The 21,868-nt window shown below is 39.4% G+C and overlaps 1 protein-coding gene across 1 annotated transcript; it reads right to left on the reverse strand.

Annotated features, from left to right (window-relative positions):
• Positions 1-1,930: 1,930 nt before the first annotated feature.
• On the reverse strand, positions 1,931-7,917 carry LOC122429361 (boLa class II histocompatibility antigen, DQB*0101 beta chain-like). The gene is made up of 5 exons (XM_043449606.1): positions 7,715-7,917; positions 6,974-7,243; positions 4,046-4,327; positions 3,442-3,552; positions 1,931-2,392 (listed from the first exon to the last, which is right to left on the reverse strand). Exons 1-5 carry the CDS (start codon positions 7,821-7,823, stop codon positions 2,379-2,381), a joined length of 786 nt encoding a protein of 261 aa, XP_043305541.1. The 5' UTR covers positions 7,824-7,917; the 3' UTR covers positions 1,931-2,378.
• Between the last annotated feature and the right edge of the window lie 13,951 nt (positions 7,918-21,868).

The following is a 21,868-nucleotide window of genomic DNA, read 5'->3' on the forward strand; positions in this document are numbered from 1 at the left end:
TGGTTTACCCTACTTCCTTCAATTTAAGTCTGAATTTGGCAATAAGGAATTCATGATCTGAGCCACAGTCAGCTCCCAGTCTTGTTTTTGCTGTGTAGAGCTTCTCCATTGTTGGCTGCAAAGAATATAAACAATCTGATTTCAGTGTTGACCATCTGGTGATGTCCATGTGTAGAGTCTTCTCTTGTGTTGTTGGAAGAGAGTGTTGGCTATGACTAGTGTGTTCTCTTGGCAAAACTGGATTAGCCTTTTCCCTGCTTCATTCTGTACTCCAAGGTGTTTCTGGACTTCCTACTTTTGCATTCCAGTCCCGTATAATGAAAAGGACGTCTTTTTTGGGTGTTATTCTAAAAGGTCTTGTAGGTCTTGATAGAACTGTTCAACTTCAGCTTCTTCAGCATTGCTGGTTGGGGCATAGGCTTGGATTACCGTGATATAGAATGGTTTGCCTTGGAAATGAACAGAGATCATTCAGTCATTTTTGAGATTGCATCCAAGTACTGCATTTCAGACTCTTTTGTTGACCATGATGGCTACTCTATTTCTTCTAAGGGATTCCTGCCCACAGTATCAGGGAATGCAAATCAAATAAATGATACCACAATAAGGTATCACCTCAAAAATAAACAAGTAAAATCTTAAGATTAAAAAACTAATTATTTTTTAAAATAGATATCACCTCAGACCAGTTAGAATGGCTACCATCAGAAAGACAAGAAATAACAAAATGTTGACTAAGCTGTGAAGAAAAGTGAACCTTTGTGCACTGTTGGTAAGCATATAAATTGATGCAGTTGTTATTGAAAACAGCATGATGGTTCTTCAAAAACTGCAATGTGATCTAGCAATTTCTCATCTAGGTATTTACCCAAAGGAAACAAAAACACTAACTTCAAAAAAATATATGCACCCCCCATGTTCATTATATATATATATATATATATATATATATATATATATATACACAGTGGAACATTATTCAGCCATAAAAGTGATATCTTGACATTTGTGATAGCATGGATGGACCTTGAGGGCATTGTGCTAAGCAAAATAATACAGACAGAGAAAGACAAACATCACATAATCTCATTTAGTTTATATGGACTTTTAAAAGAATGGAACTCATAGATGAAGAGAACCAATTGGTGGTTGCCCAGGATGGTGGGGGGTGGACAAAATTGTGAAGGTGGTCAAAAGGTACAAACTTCCAGTTATAACATAGATAAGTCCTGGGAATGCGATGCACAGCATGCTGACTGTAGTTAATAATACTGTATTGTATATTTGAAAGTTGCTAAAAGAGTAGTTCCTAAAAGTTCTCATCACAAGAAATAAGTTGTGACAATTTATTGTCGTTGTTCAGTCGCTAAGTGATGTCCAACTCTTTTGACCCCAAGGACTACAGCATGCCAGGTTCCATTCTCCTTCACTGTCTTCCGGAGTGTGCTCAAACTCATGTCCATTGAGTCGGTGATGCCATCCAAACTGTTTCATCCTCCGTATGATGATGTTAACTTACAGTTGTGATCATTTTACAATTTATACAAATTTTAATTATCATGTTATATACCTGAAACTAATATAATGTTATTTATCAGTTATACCCCAATTAAAAATGTATGATTTTTCTTGGCTATTTACAAATTTTTACTATTTGTAAACAGTGCTGCAATGAACCCTGGGGTGCACGTGTCTTTTGGAGTTATGGGTTTCTCAGGGTATATGCCCAGTAGTGGAATTACTGGGTCATATGGTCATTCTATGGTTAGTTTTTTAAGGAACCTCTATATTGTTCTCCACCGTGGCTATATCAATTTACATTTTCACCAACAGTGTAAGAGGGTTCCCTTTTAGACATTTAGGCTCAAGAGGGTAGGAATATATATATACATATGGCTGATTCACGTTGGTTGTACAGCAGAAACTAATGCAACATTGTAAAGCAATTTATTCCAATTTTTTTAAAACATGATTTGCATAAATGCAATAAAAAAGAAGCCTCAGGGTATAGAAAACTCATATTTATGTTTAATTATGGTATACTCTATAGCCAGGTAATGGTTTCAATGATCTTCTCTTGAACAGTCTTTGGAGGGAGAATGGAAAGAGAAAAACCCCTTAGGGTCTGATTAGACACTGATGGCAGCGCACAGGCAGAGGGTCCAGGGTCAGTGCAAAAAGCAGCTTCACAGCCAGATCCCTGGCAGGGCAGGGAGGGAGCGGAAGTGGGTCACAGGAAGTGATCTGGTGACTGCGTCAGAATCACTGTAGGATCTGATCTCAGAGGAACAGGCTGATGGGCAGCTGAGAATTCTGGGCAAGAACAGGCAGCTATTACAGAAGAGCAGAACCAATCCCTGTCAAAGCATCCTCAGGAGTCAGCGCGCGAGCCCTGTAGAAGAGAGAGTGATCACACAGAGCACTCTGAAGGAGGTGCCCCTCACCTCCTCTCGAGACCCCTGCAGTATCAGAGAAAGCTAAGGAGCGGGGCATGTCATCATCACCTCCCCTAACAACTGTGTAAAGGTGACTCTGCTAAAGAGGACACAGCACTTCAGCCTGAGGCAGATGTGTGGGAGGCTAGGGAGCAGCTGTTATCCTTGTGGGGAAGACTGATATTTCAATCTTTTTTAGTAAATTAGATGATAACTCTTCTTCTTTCCACCACAAAAGCACACTATCAGTCATACAAAAGCACACTCTCGGCAGCTACCAAGCCTGGGGCCCAAAGTGGGCATCATTCTAGTGTCTACAATGAAGATGTGGCTCTGCCTCCAAGTTCCACAGAAAGATGCCACCAGAGTTATGGACTGATTCTGGGGAACAACCTCAGGAGGACTGATTCTGGGGAACAACCTCTGTAGGAATACAGAAACTGGGTGAACTTCTCCCCTAACTCTTGATCCCATAGCACGGAACAGGCCATGAACAAGACCACTGTGCTCAGGCACACTAACCTGAACACTTTCTTCCTTGACCTGTTCCCAAAACCCCCACCAAATCAGAACCTGCTCCATTCACCCCAGAGGAAAATGAAATATTCAACTTAACTGGAAATTTATTTCCTTCCTATTCATTGGCCACAAGGCTTTAACTGCCTTAGCAAAAATTTCCCAAAATAAATGAAACTGTCATTAGAAGAAAGGGAAGCCAATGCTCTGATCCTCTTAAAAGAAGAAGCTTTGGAAAGGAGACTCTGAGGAAATAAAGAAATCTAAGGACGTACTGTTATACATTCCACCTGTCACCTCTGTGGCAGGGCTACCTTTCAACCAGTAAAATCAAACTCCAATGTGTCCCTAAGTTGTTCCATTTCCTCTCACCCCCAGCCTTGCCTCCTTCCTTTCTGGATCAGGAGAAAAGAGCTACATATAGAGACAGAAGCCTCCCTGGAGAGAGGGTTTCAGTCACAGCCTTCCCCATTTCCCCAGAGTTCCTTACCCTTCTGACTCCTGTGATGGATGATGAGGCCCAAGCCGAGGAAGATCAGCCCCAGCACGAATCCCCCAACACCACTCAGCATCTTGCTCTGGGCAGATTCAGACTGTGCCCCTGGAGAGCAGAGCCTGAGTGTCAGCGTTTGAACCCACACTCCACAGTGACCCCTTAAGAAGCCTGAAGTATAGGAGGTGGAGGTGTCAGGTGAACCCAGTTCTTCATTCTGACCACCCTTAGGGGAAGGATGCACCAGTAGATTCTTGGACACAGTGGGCAGGTGGGAGAAGAGGAAAGTGTATCTCAGCTCCTCAGGGACACTTCCATAACCTTAGACCCTAAGTTCTAAATTAGACCCTAGTTCACCAGTCAATCCTGCAGAGGTTCCAGGACTGGGCTTTGAGGCCATGGTGTGTAGGGTGAGCTCCATGTATCTGGAAAGACAATATGACTAGGCTCTTCTGAGGCCCTTGCTATGAGGCATGAGCACTCTTGTGTCCTATGACTTCAGTAGTGATGCCAAGGACAAGGGGTGAGATGGGACGAACCCAGGAAACTGCCCACCCCTCTCCTGTGGGGCCCACAGTGAAAGGAAACCAAGTGCCCTTACGCCACTCCACCATGATGGGGCTCTGGAGGCTGGGGTGCTCCACGCGGCAGGTGTAGACATCTCCTCGCTGGGGGGTCATCTCCAGCATCACGAGGATCTGGAAGGTCCAGTCCCCATTTCTAATAAGAGGGGTGGATACAATGCCAGCTGTCTCCTCCTGGTCATTCCGGAACCACCGAACCTTGATCTGGCCTGGATAGAAATCTGTCACCGAGCAGACCAGCAGGTTGTGGTGGTTTAGAGCCTCAGTCCTGGATGGGGAGATGGTCACTGTAGGTTCCACTGAGGGAGGAACAGACAGGAAAACACACAGTGAGATGTGAGACTGCACAGCATGTCTCCCCACAGGGAAGAGTCCTTCCTTCGTACCAGAATGGGAAGATCCCCAGATTCCAAATCTTGGATTTGATCCAAGCTGGGCCACTTTATTAGCTTGAATAAACACATTATTCAGTTTACTTTTCAGAGTCTCAAGAGATTACCGTAATCATTCTATGAAAGCTACTCTGTTTATACCAACTGATAAAAGTGAAGCACTTCAAAATTTTAAATCACTGTATTATACAGGCCACTATTCATAAAAATTTTTAAATAAAAATAATAAACTTAAACTTGTCCTCTCCTCTACTTCATTTATGCCACATATGCTTTATTTGATTAATTCATTTATTCAGCTATTTAACAAATATAAATTTGACAAGCACTGGGAATCTAAAGATAGACCATAGACCTTGAATTTATAGAACTTGCAATCTAGTAACACATACACATACAAAAAAAATGTTATTCCAAAAATTGATAATTTTTGAAGGAAAAGAACGGGAAACTTGAAAACAAACAGCAGTAATAAAAAATAAGGTTAGTCCATGCCCTGATTCCTTTATCTTTTCAGATTTTTACTCATGGTCAAATATAACATATCTCCTTACCTATTTTACACATCTTATTCTTTACCTCTTCAGTCATTTTACCATATCTCCCTCATTCTCTTAGTGTGAACTATCTGTAAATATGAGTAAATATCTGTAGATATGAGTTAATATCTCATGTAATGTTTTATTTATTTGATAATATATTATATATTCTCATTTTCTTTTTTCCACTGTCTTTCAACATTCAAGTGAGCCACCAACCCTACTCCATTCCCTTGCTATTAAGAATAACTGCCTTTTTCAGAAATCAGACATTATTATAATGTATGTTCTCTATATAAAATATTGTAAGATTCTTGCAGAAGTTGGTCTGGGTTAACAAGAAGGTAATGTGAACATTTAACTAAGACTTCCTTAGGTCAGCAGGCAGTCTCGGCACCACAATTACATGACACTCATGAGCCATCATCTGGAAAGAATCATGTCTTTTATTTTGACTTTAACTCTTGATCAGGTTCCTCTTCCTGGGCTCTGACTGAAGTTATGATCAGCTATGTAGGCTTATAAAATCTGCACATCTCAAACAGGTTGTGAGTAAAAACGTTAGGATCATTTTTATGAAAAAGAACTGAAATAGAGAAAATACACCAATGTACTTGGCAGCATTAGGATGAAGAAGAAAGCAAGAGAGTGAAAAGTAAGATAAGGGTTATGTGAACATGTTTGGATAAAAGTGGGGTCAGACTAGGGGTTAATCAGTGAGTTTTTTAATCTCTCAAATGCCCTACCCTACCAACATTGAAAATAGGTAGGAACAGACACATATTGCTGCTTCTGATCATAACTGGCTTTCACGAGGCTTTGCTTGTAAACAACATGATAACAGTTTTGTTTGGGGGAAGGTTTCAAGACAGTGAATAACTGTTTGTAATTACTTAAAAAGTTATTATATAACAATATTAGCATATACAAAGTGGTGATGCTAATCATTAATACACAAGGTTGCTGTGAAATTAAGGGGCATAATATAGATAGTGTTTGGTAAAACAGTTGTCTAGGAGTAGGTGCTTATCCATCAAGTATAATACACTTTCAGAATGTCTACCCTTGACATGGATGTTGAGGGGAGCTGGGGAAGGTTTAGGCCAGTGGAATCTGAAACAATTTTTATTCAATAATTAAATAGGATTAACTTATTTACTCCCAAACTTCAGCTCTATTTTGCCATTTGTTAAACTTATCTAAGAAGTTAAAATTTTGCCTTACAAAACCATTCAAGTGTTGTTTTTATTTTTACTAAACACTTTTTTCCTCAGGCTTTGCATTCACAAATTCTAAATTGTAAAGATCCAAGTCAGTAATAGTTTACTTTAAAGCATTAAGCAAAATAGGAAAAAAAAAAAAAAATGAATAAAGTCAGTTCTTAAGGCCCTTTTTACTTTTCTGTTTTCTCTTGAGCATAAGTGGTTGGGCAACCCAGTACAGTTAGTCATTAATTTAACCAAGGTTTATGGAACTCATAGTATCTGCCAGTGTGTCAAGTACCAGGCACTCAGGGATAAATAAGGCAATCCCTTGCCTGAAAGAGGTCCAGGCCTGGTGATACAGTGACATCCATTTAAGAAACCAAGATTAAGATGAATAACTATCTGAAACCAAAAAGTGAAAATGTATTATTTCATGACTGTAACACATGTGCAAAATACACAGAGCCCGGCTGTGGAGCAGCCCTAACGCCACCAGGCTGAGCTGTCAGGCACCTGGTGGGAATGTGCTGAATTAGTGGAAACAACCACCCAAGACGGGACCCTGAGGGGTGACCCTCACCAGGCAGGCAGGGCCGCCTCTGCAGAGAGAGTTCCGGGGCAGCCAATTTCGATTCCCCCCGCGGTGCCCTCGGTTCCCCACTTCTCCGCGCAGATCTCCAGGCCTCGCTGTCCCCTACGTGAGCCTGGGGACCACGCCCCGAAGGTCTGGTCCCCTCCCCGCGCTGAGTCTCGGAGGGTGGAGGGCGCGTCCCCCACAGCCCCCACCCCCGAGGGCAGCCAGCGCTCACCTTGCCTCTGCAAGGATGTGGTGAGCTCCAGTTCGTAGTTGTGTCTGCACACCGTGTCCGCCTCGGCCCGCACCCGCTCCATGATGTCCTTCTGGCTGTTCCAGTACTCGGCGTCCGGCCGCCCCAGCGGGGTCACCGCCCGGTACTCGTTCACGTCGCTGTCGAACCGCACGTACTCCTCCCGGTTGTAGATGTATCTGTTCACACTCCGCACCCGCTCCGTCCCGTTGGTGAAGTAACACAGGCCCAGAAACTGGACTATGAAATTCTCTGCGGAGAGACAGCCGCTCGGTCAGGTCTCAGCCCCAGACCCCCACGTCGGCCGCCGCCAGATGGGTCCATAAACCTCAAACTCAAATTCTGAGACTAGAGACCACTGCTGCTCTACACTTCCCCAACCCAGGAACCCATAGTAATAAGTTCAGACAAGGTCTTGGGGGACCTTGAAATGACAGATCCTGCAGTGTCTTCTCTGGATAAATCATATCTTTAAAAAAAAAAAAAAAGCCACGCTCACTTTGTCTTGGCATGTGTAGTAGATACACACCTGTCTCCTCCTCCCCACTATAACATCCTCAGGCTCTCGCCTGTGGGAGAGGGGACTGTCCTCACCTATGTAACATAGGTCTCATTCCCATAGGGAGGAAATGTGTGATAAAAGACAGTATCCGGCGATGACACCCCACCCCAAGGGTCCCTCAGAGCCTACTCCCCAAAGTAGTGGCTCCAGGGAGCACTTACGTGGAGAGTCTCTGCCCTCGGCCCCTGGGGTGCTCAACACCGCCAGTGTCACCATCACAGCTGCTGTCCAAAGGCCTCTGGAGATCCGCAGAGCCACCATCCCAGACATAATAGAGAAAAGGAACAATCAATGATAGTCAACACAGCTCAAACCTAGTGGATCTGGTGAACCCACTTCACAGAATAAAAGCCTATGAAAGCTCCCGAGTATGGCAGGATTGGAGAGTCCCTAGGAAAGGAACCAATCAGCACTGAGGCTGAAGTACCTCATCTGTCCCTAGGCAGACATTTTTTTTGAAGGTTCTTAATCTAATGCTTGGCACAGTGTCCTCATCAAATTACACTGGATTGGGCTGAAAATTTTCTCTCAGTTACAAAAGATCTGAAGATTGAATCCCTTAAGAGTTTAAAAAAATGAAAGGAAAAAATGATTCAAGACATCTCTGATATTTATTTACAACCTATTGTTCTTAGGATTTTGGATAAGGGGGGAAAAGATGCGGTCATACTTCAGAAAGAGAAAATTATTGTCACCGAGATGTTCACTTTTATTATTTTAAACACCCTGAGGAGCCTTAAGTTGTGGTGGGAAACGCAGAATTCTTGAAACAAATAGTTTTGAGCTGCAGTTCTACCACTGATGTGCTTTATGAGAGTCAACAAAATACTGAAAATTTTTGCCTCAAACTTCTCTACAAAATGTGAATCATGTTTCATACATTTTATATCTAGACCTTTATATATACAAACCTAAGGGTAATATGACTTGTTTAATATTGTAGAATGTTCCTCAGTTGTCATGTGTAACTGTTGGCAATATCAGGTTAATATGTGAAATAAGAAAATAAGCAAAAAAATTGACAACCAAGACGTTCCTGGCAGTCCAGTGGTTAAGACTCTGCCCTTCTACTGCAGAAAGCATAGGTTCTATCCCTGGTTGGGGAACTAGGATTCCACATGCCACATAGCAAAGACAATTTTTTTTTTAATTGACAGTCAGTCCTGCTGGCAAATGATTTTTTTCATTACTCAAGAATCTGTTGTATTTATTGAGTTAAAGTATTTGAAAAGTTAAGTTGACTTTTCTCTTAAAATGTCTTCAGCTGCTCAAATTCTCCCGGAACAATCTGTCAGCAAAAGCACAATCCACTAACATTAACAGCATTAAGGTATAGTCAACTTTGGTTTTGAGGACAGAGAGCAAAATTATGGAGAAGCATTTCCTGGGGCTTGAATAGTGTTGATGAGGGAACAGATGCTTAGAGGGTTGTGCCAGCCCTAAGCATCAAATCTCAGTGGCAGAAGTATCAGGGTGTTTTATTAAATAAATATTTTATTTATCAGACCTCTCTTACCCATGACTAGGGGCAGTATCAAATGGATATAAAGCGATTAGAACAATGCCTTACATATGAACAAAACAATAAGTATCTCTCCTTCTAATCTCTCTCTCCTTTTCTCTCCTGAATTTTAGGTTCTTTCGAAATAGAGGACAGGATCTTAAAGCAAAATGTAAAGAGTTTAACCAGGTAAAAAGCAATAGGGAAGAGGCAATAACAAGAAGTTTCCTTTAGTTGCACACGAAAGCAATGAGTTATTTCAACATTCTGAATTAGGTGCATAGCTCCAGAGCACCTGAGACTGAAAAATTCATCACTGGGCTTCCATCTACAGTGGTGAACTCAGGACAAAGGTAGCTCCAGAATAAGGAGGGTTTCCAGGGTGGTATGGAAGCACAAAGAAGGAACACCAAACTCAGACCAGTAATTGGGTTGTGGGGCAACAAAGCACAGTCAGAGAGGGATTCTGAAGCTGTCTCAGTTCCCTCAGGCTCACCTCAGGGTCTCTAGGAATAAACAGAGGCTTCTGATCCTTCCCCTCCCTCCTCTCATAAGAGGGAAGCTCCCTCCCCCCTGTTCTGGGGCTGTGCAGTGGAGGCTGCCTCAGACCTAGGGATTACCCAGTTTCACAGACCTCCTCACACAGAATTTTCAACTGGCAACAAGAGTGTCACCTTAAAATCCTTCTTCTGATTGGCTAAAACCTCATGCAAGGCTGTGGTTTGGCCTTCACCTACTGCTTTCCAAAAGCCAAGCAGCATTCTTTACATGTTCTAGAGTTCTCTGCCCTGTCCTTATCTCTGCTGAGTTACTTCGGGCAGTCACTGCTGGCTTGGCCTGAGAGGAGGCAACACGGACAACATTCTGATTCCAGGTATTTAGCTGAATCACCCTGTGGAGGCAGGGAGCTTAGGATGAGACAGTGTGTATCCCACATGAGTAGATGGAGGGATCAAGAAATTGTCATTGATATGGGTGAGGGTCGCTGTAGGGAAACTCTCATGGTACGTTCTCTGTTTCCCTGAAGTGAAAGATAAAAGCTGTGAACTACATCCTTGTGAAAATTCAGGGAGAAATCATCTTCTTTGGTCAGCATCCATTGGAATCTGTACTTGGTCAGTGGGGTTAACTGTGAAAGTAATAATCATCTTGTCTGGAAGGGCCATCCAGGACCCTATTCTGCATTCAATAAAGGAAGCAACATTCGTTGTATATTATGAAAGGTTCCATGACCTCATTAATGCCAGTAGTAATATAATTAGAATTATTTCTCCTCAGGATATTATTTCTCTTTCATATAAAATTGTCAAACCATTATCCTTAAATTTTTCCAAATGTTTGTGAAGCTACCCATATATGTCCCCTATATGAACACTTAGATGTAACCCATTACGTGAATTTTCCATGACATATATAAAGTCCTTTCCATTTGCACAAAGTTATCTCTTTAAAAGGACATTTTACAGAATCTGAAGGAAGAGTCAAATTAGTAACAGAGTGATCATGTATAAGCCATTTCAGTTCTGAAAAACAGTTTTGCCTCATTGGCAGAAAGAACACACACATCACAGGACCACTTCATGAAAACAGATGTAATTTGTAAATGTGCACTGCAATCTATGGTGAGGTGCATACACATTGGTTTTTAATGTAATAGTTGTTAGTTCATCTTTCCTGAGGTCATTAACAGCCTTGTTATTTCTCATTTCTGTTCAGGTGACGGAATCATTGTGATTTCAGATCCCTAACTCTTACCTCTTTATGGAGATAAAGAGAAGAGAAAACGCATTAGCCATATTTGATCATGAATCCCCTGCATTTTCTCTCTGAACTCCATGAGTACCCTTGCAGAAAACTGCCATTTTAACTATAATTTCAGATCTCAGAGCCTTCTTCTCAGCAGGCTCATAAATGTGGAAAGATAAGTGCAAAACAGAATGTAATAAAAGTTGATGAAAGAAGAAAATGAAGGCAACTTTGTGAGCTTCATAGATTGTTAATGACAGAGTCCAGGGTTGTATGTCACACATCCTGATTTGATTTAGAGGAAGAGGGACTGGCCAGTCCTCATTGTACCTTCTTCCAAACGTCTAAACCCTGTCCTATTCCACATGCCTGAGTGCCCTACTTTCCTAGCCCACATCATCAGGGGTTTCCTTGTGTCTGAGCTCTGACACTTCTTTGTGGTTTAGTCTCTAGTGGCTTTTGTCTTCCTTCCCCAAAAGCCAGCAGACCCAGATGGTGGTTACTGTCGGTTACCAATATTTTTATACACCTCCAGAGTTAAGGTCCTGGGTTCCAAACATGAAAATACATAGATCCTGGCTTCTAGGAGTCCACACACTGGAGGGGAGAAAACTATGGGAAAAATAAAAGAGACAAAAGTTTGCAACAGCCACTAAGGAAGGAGAATGTCAGATACTGACTAAAGACAAGACTGCAGTGTTCAAGGTTCAGGGGACATTTAAAACTACAAGCTGATAGTGATACCTATTGGTTCAGCTACTTTCTCTTCTCTTAGAAAGGACTGGCAATGCAGACCTAGGAGGTGATGATTATTTGTGAATTAATTCATAAATAATAATTTTTCAAGACGATGAGGTGGGGAATTAATGGTGTAGAGGTCATGACACGGTTGAAAGAAAGGCTTTTAAGATGCAGTTCTCAGAGGAAATGTTGGCTTAGAAGATAGGCTGTGATCATTCCAGGCAAAGACACACACTTGAGTGCAGACACAGAAGTTTGGCAAGACTGCGGTTGAGGAGTCAGGGATCATTCACAACCTGTGGTTTGGTATGATTAGAGGGTGGGATTCAAGTACTCTATGCTCTGTGAGATTTGATCATAGTCCCATTGGAAGTTGCCTGGATTTTCATCAGCTTAACAAGAAAAACAGAAGGAATTCAAGAAGCAGAGTGCCATGGCATGCTTTTTCATTCATGAGGTTACCTTGGAAGCAGTGTGAAGGAGACCTTTTCAGAGGGACTGTAGATTACTTTCTGTAATCCAGAAAGGATCCAGGTTAATGTGATGAACCCAATCCACCAACAGCTATCTTACAGAGGAACCAATGTACCAATGACCAGTTTGGTAAATTTACCAAAATTAATGTACCCTAAACTCTTTTCATTTTTATTCTGTTCCTGATGTTTGCATAAGTTCATATTTGGAAGTGTATCAGAGGCCCGAGAATCATAGACCTCCAAATGTCTGGAGCCCTCCCGCTCTCCCACGGGAGCCCTATTCTCTTGCTCCCTGGAACTCCACTCTTTCTGCCAACAAAGAGCTCCAGTTTCCATGAAGCTTTATATCAAATGCACTTGTAAAGGCAAAATGAAAACAGGTCACAGATAACTTCAGAAGTTGTTTTAAATGTTTTTAATATAAATTGGCTTCCCTGGTGGCTCAGATGGTAAAGAATCTGCCTGCAATGAAGGAGACTTGGGTTAGATCCATGGGTCAGGAAGATCCCCTGGAGAAAGGAGTGGTAGTCTTGCCTAGAAAATCCCATGAACAGGGGAGTCTTGACAGTCCATGGGGTTGAAAAAGGTCAGACATGACTGAGCAACTAACACGTTCAATATAGATTGGAATAAACATTATAAGTAGTTGTAAAACATTTTGCTTGAATTTTGTAAATTTTATGAATTGATCCTCCAAAGAAATTAGCAAAATAACCCTTAAAATACTAAAATTAAAAAAAAATACTAAAATTGTGACTCAACAAAATGTAATTTTAAAAGGATTTGAGAGCCAATATAAATATAAACTGAGATTTTTCTATATGAAGTGATGACATAGCTATAATGTTCATGTCCTACACAACGCCAACACTTCAAAACTGGAAGAGGTGGCTATTTCAGCTGATGCATATAAATCAATATATAAATTCAATCAAAGTGAAGAAATAGAGGAATGTGTTCCAAGTGAAAGAACAAGAAAAAATCTCATTAAAAAAAGATGATGCTCACTTAAAAAAAAAAAAAAATCCTATGCAGGTCAGGAAGCAACAGTTAGAACTGGACATGGAACAACACACTGGTTCCAAATAGGAAAAGGAGTACATCAAGGCTATATATTGTCACCCTGCTTATTTAACTTATATGCAGAGTACATCATGAGAAATGCTGGGCTGGATGAAGCACAAGCTGGAATCAAGATTGCTAGCAGAAATATCAATAACCTCATGTATGCAGATGACACCACCCTTATGGCAGAAAATAAAGAACTAAAGAGCCTCTTGATGAAAGTGAAAGAGGAGAGTGAAAAGTTGACTTAAAGCTCAACATCCAGAAAATGAAGATCATGGCATCTAGTCCCATCACTTCATGGCAAATAGATGGGGAAACAGTGGCAGACTTTATTTTGGGGGGCTCCAAAATCACTGTGGATGATGACTGCAGCCATGAAATTAAAAGACACTTACTCCTTGAAAGAAAAGTTATGACCAACCTAGACAGCATACTAAAAAGCAGAGACATTAGTTTGCCAACAAAGTTCTGTCTAGTCAAGGCTATGGTTTCTCCAATAGTCATGTATGGATGTGAGAGTTGGACTATAAAGAAAGCTGAGCACCGAAGTATTGATGCTTTTGAACTGTGGTGTTGGAGAAGACTTTTGAGAGTCCCTTGGGCTGCAAGGAGATCCAACCAGTCCATTCTAAAGGAGATCAGTCCTGGGTGTTCATTGGAGGGACTGATGTTGAAGCTGAAACTCCAATACTTTGGCCACCTGATGCGAAGAGCTGACTCATTTGAAAAGACCCTGATGTTGGGAAAGATTGAGGGCAGGAGGAGAAGGGGACAACAGAGGATGAGATGGCTGCACAGCATCACTGACTCAATGGGCATGAGTTTGAGTAAATTCCAGGAGCTGGTGATGGATAGGGAGGCATGGCGTGTAGCAGTCCATGGGGTCGCAAAGAGTCAGACACAGCTAAGAGACTGAACTGAATTGAACAAAAATAATCTGTGGGAAAAGGTGAGGGTGGGATGTTCTGAGAGAATAGCATTGAAACAAGTATACTATCAAGTGTGAAACAGATCGCCAGCCCAGGTTTGATGCATGAGACAAGTGCTCAGGGCTGGTGCACTGGGAAGACCCACAGGGATAGGATGGGGAGGGAGGTGGGAGGGGGGATCAGGATGGGGAACACATGTAAATCCATGGCTGATTCATGTCAATGTATGGCAAAAACTACTACAATATTGTAAAGCAATTAGCCTCCAACTAATAAAAATAAATGAAAAAAATGTAATCCAAGCTCAAGTAATAAATAAAAGTAGATAATATGAGTCACACACACAAAAAAAATCCAGGACCGGATGTTTCCACTGATGAATTTCACTAAACATTCAAGGAAGAATCTGTATCAATTCTATTCAAACTCTTCCAAAAAATAGAAGAAAGAATACTTCCAAAACATTTTATGAGGCCACAATTACATTAATACCAAAACCAGACAAGGACAACACAAGAAAATTACAGGACAACATCCCTGGTAAGCATAGATCCAAAACCTCTTAAAAGAATATTAGCAAACCAAATTCAACAATACATTAAAAGGATCATACACCATGATAAACAGTATATATTTCAGGAATGCAAATTTCAACATCTGCAAATCAGTCCGTGTGATACACCACATTAACAAAACAGAAGATAAAAGTATGATCATTTTACTAGAAGGCAGAAAAAACATTTGACAAAATTCAACACCCATTTTTGATAAAAATGCTAAACAAAATCGGTGGAGAGGGAATGTGTCTCAACATAATAAAGACCTTTTATGAAAAGCCCACATTTAATTTCATACTCAATGGCAAAAAGTTTAGAGCTTTTCCTCTAAGATCGGGAATAAGGCAAAGATTTGTACTCTCACCACCTTTATTTAGCATAGTATTAAAAGTCTTAGCCAGAACAATTAGTCAATAAAAATAAATAAAAGTGTTCAAATTAGAAAGGGAGAAATAAAACCATTGCTAATTTGCATGTCACATGACATTATATATAGAAAATCCTAAGGACTCTGCCAAAAAGCTATTAGAATTAATAAATGAATTCAGTAAAGTTGCAGGTTGCAAAATCTATATACAGAAATCTATGCATTTCTATATACTAATAACAAATTAGAAAGAGAAATTAAGAAAACAATCTCATTTATACTTCCATCCAAAAGAATAAAATAACCCAGGAATTAATTTAACAGAGGAGATGGTCAATCCATACACTGAAAATAATAAAACATTAATAAAAGAAATTGAAGAAAACACAAATAAGTGGAAAGATATCCTATGTCCATGGATTGAAAGAATTAATATTGTTAAAATGTCCATACTACCCAAAGCAACCTATCTGATTCAGTGCAATCCCTATCAAAATTTTAATGGCATTTTTCATACACATAGAAAAAATAATTCTAAAATGTGTATAGAACCACAAAAGACCCCCAAATAGTCAAAGCAATCTTGAGAAAGAAGAACAAAGCTACAGGCATCATATATTCCTAACTTCAAACTATATTTTAAAACTATTAATATATTTGTGGGGACTTCCCTGGTGGTTCAGTGGTTAAGAATCTGACTTTCAATTCAGAGGACTTGGGTTCAATCCCTGGTCAGGGACCTAAGATCCCACGTGCTTCAGAGCAACTAAACCTTCATGCCACACTGCTGATCCCATGGGTCAGAACTAGAGTGTCCATAAGCTGCAACAAAAGATCCTGCATGACACAACAGAGACCCGATGTGGCCAAATAAATAAATAGATTTTTTAAAAAAAAACTGTTTGTAATATAGTTTTCTTGACTAATTTTATAGTAATCAGAATAGTATGATCCTGGGTTAAAAATAGACACACAGATTAATGAAACAGAACAAAGAAGCCAAAATTAAACCCATGCTTCTATGGGTCAATTAATTTACAACAAAGGAAGTCAAACATACACTGGAAAAATCACAGTCTCTACAATAAAGTGTTGCAAAAACTGAACAACTGCATGCCAAAAAAAACAATTACACTGAACCACTATCTTACATCATACTCAAAAATTAATTCAAAACAGATTAAAGTCCTGAAACCATTAAATTCCTAGAAGACAGCATAGGTGGTAAGATCCTTGATATTGGACTTGGTAATCATTCATAGGGTGAAACTACAAGGTCTAGAAAAGAGTAATCCAGTAGCTGTAATCTGAAGAGTTCCTAGAGGACACACACTGAGTGGAATAGAAATTTTAATGAGAAAGAGCAGAGTCCCTTTGTGGTTAATGAATTTCCATTTGACATTAAGCTATAGACTCAAAGGGACACTATGTAGATTTCTGGAGCTCTTTCTTCAGCTTTTTCAGTTTTTCTTTGATATCTGCCTTTCAAAGTTTATCCTTCTTAGCCTTCCCAAACTCAAATCACTTTCTCTTCAACTCATCAAATTCATCCTGTTCTGCTTGAAACTTCTTCCTGTGTGCCATGTTTTGAAAAGGTACGTTAGGCAGAAATCCAAATGAATCATACTGTTCCTCTTGCTTATGTTCCCCTTGCAGGAATCACAATCTGATAGGATTTGTTATCCAATATTTGAAAACAATCTCCTTATATATTTTTCCTGTTTTTTAGTTGTTTACATCAGTAGGTGATGTCTGTTACTAATTACTCTATCGTGGCCTAAAGTGAAAGTCCTAGCTCAAAATTTTGACCATTTCTGTCATAACACATGTTCCAAAATTTGACCACTGGAAAACTTCTGTTACAGTAGGTTTGCATGAACTCACATCCCCTAAAGATAAGACCAAGTGTGCATCTTCTTCCCTATAAGCGCTTAGAATATTAAATCACTATTTGACTTGATGCTGGATGTTATAGGATTCATAGAGTCATAGGTTTGGACATACACAACCACAATCCATTGTGTAATTAGAGTGATATAGGTGGAACCAGATTTGAATAGATCCAAGGTACATTAATGAATGAACAGTCTAAACTCCCACATGTTACCTACTTCTACTGAGCTATCATTTCTCCCTGAACCTACGTCATGACAATTTTGTTTAAACAACTAGTGAAGGAAGAAAGAATTCTGACTCAGTTCCCAAAAGGGTTGGATGCACAGTGACATTATTTGTAAGTAGACTGCTGCTACATCACAGCCTCACTTGATGATGGCTCTCCAGGACTTGATTACCACCTTAGAATATCGGGAGATGTGGAATGAGGTATAGATACTCACTCTTGGGCAGTGGTGAATAGTTCATCTGAGTGATCAAACTTCTAAAAGGAACAAGCCTAGTAGATCTGGGACAGAGGAATGTGAAAGAGGTATATAAGTGGATCTCTATGAAAGATAGCAAAGTGTCACTCGTGTTATTTTTTCTGGTAAGACTTAATGTGTTGCATATAAAGTCTCACCAGAAAGCATCTACATCAAATATCATTCTTGAAAGTGACTAGGACAACTCACCCAATGGAAATCCTCTTGCTTCTCTCCTTGGCCACAGCAGTGATTGTGCAATAAGCCCATGAATAGCATGGCCATAACAGTAGGGAAGAAAGATATACATGCACTCAGTAATAGACTTGTACTCAACAAGGGTGATCTAGTTAATGGTACAGCTGAGTCCCAATGTACTAAAAATAGAGAATGACACTGAACTTTTAATATGGCATCATTCCTTGGAAAGATAAAATTAATTGGCAGCAGATTGACTATATCAAAACCTTCCACCTTGGTAGAACAGTGATTTTTCCTTCCTAGATTTGGTATATATTTTGCATATGGGTTCACCATTTTTGCCCACAGTGCCTCCAATATTATTATCATCCAAGGATTCATGATATATCATATTTATTGGCACCATACCCAGCCACAATATTGCCTCAGATCACAGAACCCATTTAATAACAAAGGAGTAAAAGCATTGGGCAACATGGCCCATTATAAAGATGTATCTACCCAATAGAATGATTGAACAGTGTTGACTGGAGGACACTGTCCTCTAAGATGTGATATCAGCCTTAAACTAAGGATGTAAACCAAGATGGAGGGACTCCTCTTACTATGAAACTTAGTTGTGGAATTTATGCTAACTGTTCCTATAAACTTGGGTTATCCCAATTTAAATGTCCTGATTCCTGGAAGAGAAATGCTTCTGCAAAATTGCACAGTAAGATTTTAATAAAATTTGACTATGATTGCCATCTCATATCAATGGACCAAGAGGTAAACAAAGGAGTTAATGTACTGAATGAAGAAACTAATCTTAATTGTGATAGAAAGCAGGTGGCTTACACACAATAAGGGCAGGGGGGAATATATTCGCAACCCATGAATTTTACTGGACAGTCTTTCAGCACTTTTATGTGTGGTAATAACTGACAACAGATGTTAAAACAATCATAACCCAACAAGTGGAGAGTAAATAAGAATACAGAAATTTATGGGATGGTAGTCTCTATAATCAAGTCAGAAAAATAATCTATACTAAATTCATAGGATGGGGGGAATCAAGAATGGCTTGTGAAGGAAAGACATGCTAAAGATTACTTACAGTCACAAGGTTGATTGTAGCAGTGGACACTAGCAAATCTCACTAACCTTCTTCTTTTAGTCTTCCAGACCAAAATTGTCCACCTTTCCTGACATCTCTTCTTGAGGAAAAATTGAGGTGTTAATTTTCATTTAAAGATGGAAGGAGACATGTTGAAATATGGGATATTGGGTCCCTGAATCACCACCTAGAGGAGAGTTCCTAATCATCAACATCAACTACTTGTTGTTACCTAGTGAGATACAAACTTCTGTATTTGAAGCCATCATACATACATTCATGAATTTGTTACAGCAGTTGGACCCACTCTAATTAATATAGGAGGAAAAATTGAGGTAATTAATTTTTACTTGTAAAATAAGCAAATCTCAAGAAGTGTTAATAATAAACTCTCATACATTGATGATGAGTTGCAAATGGAGGAAAATTTGGCACTAATGACCAAGATTTCAAATATGAAGTCTCTGACCTAGCAATTCTACCTCAAACAATTTATCTTCCATATATCTTGAAGATGTATAAGTTAATGAATTTATGAAGTTATTCATTGCATCATTGTTTAAAAGAACAAAGATAGAAAACAACATGACTGTCTCTCACTATCAGACAACTAAGTGGCTATTTTCAAAATGAAGCAGATATTTAGGTCCAGATATGAAAACACATTAAAGATAAATGATTAATTAGAAAAGTCAAAATATCTATAACAAATAACGCCAGGGAGGCCTGGCCTGCTGCAGTCCATGGGGTCTGCAGCAAAGAGTCAGACACAACTGAGTGACTGAACTGAACTGAACTGATTATGATTTAATGTTAACAATAGACAGATATTCAGATAATAGATGGAATATATGATTTTTTACTTGCATATATTTAGAATATTTCTGGAAGCATAACCAGAAAGGGCTAACAATGACTGCCTTCTCAGAGGTGCACTTGATAACTCTGTGTTTGGGTTGGGGAGATAGATGATAAATTTTCTACTATAATGATTCTTTGTACCAAATTTTTGCTATGAACATGTATCAGTTATTCAAAATAAGTTGGATTTTAAAACAAACCGAGAAAAGCATGAAGAAAAATAAAGGAGAATATGACCATTTAATGGTTCTGTGGACAGGTTTCAATGAAATGACTCTCAATTTGGATCTTAGAATTGTCAGAGATGTAAGACAGGATGTCACAAAAACATTCAAGCTGATGATGCCAAATTAGCAGCTAGGGTATGTGTCTAGAATTCAGACCATGCCAATCCTCCCTGCCCATTTCATATCCTATCCTTCAGGGCAGGGCATTTTCCTCATTGACCTCTCTTCTCATGTGCTAAATCAGACCACAGTGTTTGCCTTTCCTTGACATATTACCTCCTAAGTCTACATGGATCAAATCAATTTTTTATTATTTTGAAAGCACCTTATAGAAAGATAACCTTGTTGAAAATTATATTTGAATCTGGGCAGTCTGTCCTATGCTCTTGTACTGATATTACTTCAAAACTGCATATATCTATATTCTTCTCACTTGTGGGAAATTATTACACTGTAGATCAGCTTGAAATAGTTGTGAATCAAAAGGTACTGTATGAAGTTGAGAAGAAAGGCTTTAGTTAGAAATAAATTTATCAAACTAGCAGCCCAGACACTCAGGACAAGAGGAACAATAGCTAAGTGACCACAGAGGATTCTTTTTAATCACATGCCTAGCTCTTGGAGTAGCGGAAGGTGTCCGTGGCAGCATAAAGTGGTTACTTCACCACAGAGTAACCAAATATGGAATGTTGCTTTTAAAAAAAATTACAGAAGTTGTAATTCAACAATGTAGATCAAACCATTAAATACTTCCCTCTCCAGCTAGTAAGGCAGCGTCACTTGTCTCTGGCAGACTAAGTCACTAAGTCTGGTCTAGAAAACAACTTATTTAGAAGAGCAATAAATGTACAAAATATCAGAGCAATAAACTCTACCAGTTGTTTGTACTGTCTAAAGGAAAGAACAGGAGTTAGACAGAAAGTAGTTTAATAAATAAATAAAGATACCATGTTCTGGAACAGAAGAACTGTTGTCAATTTCCCAAACAAGATATAGATTTGGAGTTACTTAATCTAAATATCAATAAGATAGATTTTTACTAAAATGTTTTTTATTTTCTCAGTAATAATAAATGTACAAAAATAGTTATTAGTAAGAAAAGTGGGATGAGTTTCTCTGTGCTCAGTTGTTCAGTCAAGTCCAACTCTTTGTGACCCCGTGGACTGTAGCCCACCAGGCTGCCCTGTCGATGGAATTTTCCAGGCAAGAATATTGGAGTGCATCGCAGTTTCCTACTCCACGGGCCCTTCCTGACCCAGGGATCAAACCCGCATCTCTTGTGTCTTGTGCATTGACAGGCAGATTTCTGATCACTGTGCCATCTGGGAAGCACAAGTTTTTCTGTAGATGTGTACAAGTGATTATAAAGTTAAATAAAGTATGTTTGTACAGCTACAAAAAAAGACAATTGTGCCATAAAATTGACTGCACTGAATTATATTAAGATTAATAAGACTGAAATTTTTATTTACTGTATTTTTAGGAAGCGGTTAGTCCTATGAGAAAATTTTAAGATGGGAAACAGAAGCTTTCATATTATAGATTGTGTTCTCCACTTTTTCATGACACAGAAGGACCCACTTTACACCCCTGTAATCAATCCTGGTCTATCAGATAAAGGGCAGTAGCTCATGGGGACTGGAAGCCAGTGGTGTATGAGAGGTCAGGAGACAAGTCTTTTGAGAGACTTTTGAGATATGCTTGATCATCATGACACCTAGAGGTGGAATGGAAATGAAAGCAGCACGGTGGTGAGGAAATGCAGTGAGTGAGGACATTCTAGTGTGAGATTTTGGGGGAAGATGATATTTGAAAAGAATTTTACATCATACTTCTTGGTGTTAGAAATATAATTCAAATTTTATATTCCTCAAGAGACTAAAATAAAGGTTTGAACTGTGTTTTAATTATATGCAAGGAAATTTACGTATTTAAAAGAATTCTACACTGGGGACTACTTTCAAGGCAGAACAAGTTATCCTACTTTTATGTTGGATAAATTCAGAAAATAGTATATACATAATAGAAAGTAAATTTTTTTAATTCAGTGGAGTGAGGAAAATGTGCTAAAAATGGCATTGACAATTGCTTTGTTGCTTGAAAGTAAAAAGAGACTATAGGTGAACAAACACATGGATGGTATTAAGATGAATTAAAAGTTCAAATGTAAAATAATAAGGAACTA

This window comes from Cervus canadensis, chromosome 28 (assembly GCF_019320065.1).
Source record: "Cervus canadensis isolate Bull #8, Minnesota chromosome 28, ASM1932006v1, whole genome shotgun sequence".
In the NCBI taxonomy this organism is placed as follows: Eukaryota; Metazoa; Chordata; class Mammalia; order Artiodactyla; family Cervidae; genus Cervus; species Cervus canadensis.

What these genes read in the sequence shown, in the direction of transcription:
- LOC122429361 (XM_043449606.1), bottom strand. Translation starts at nt 7,823, where the DNA reads ATGTCTGGGATGGTGGCTCTGCGGATCTCCAGAGGCCTTTGGACAGCA. An exon ending in CGAGGGCAGAGACTCTCCAC is followed by an intron (nt 7,244 to 7,714) that starts GTAAGTGCTCCC and finishes GTCTCTCCGCAG; the next exon opens with AGAATTTCATAGTCCAGTTT. An exon ending in CACATCCTTGCAGAGGCAAG is followed by an intron (nt 4,328 to 6,973) that starts GTGAGCGCTGGC and finishes TTCCTCCCTCAG; the next exon opens with TGGAACCTACAGTGACCATC.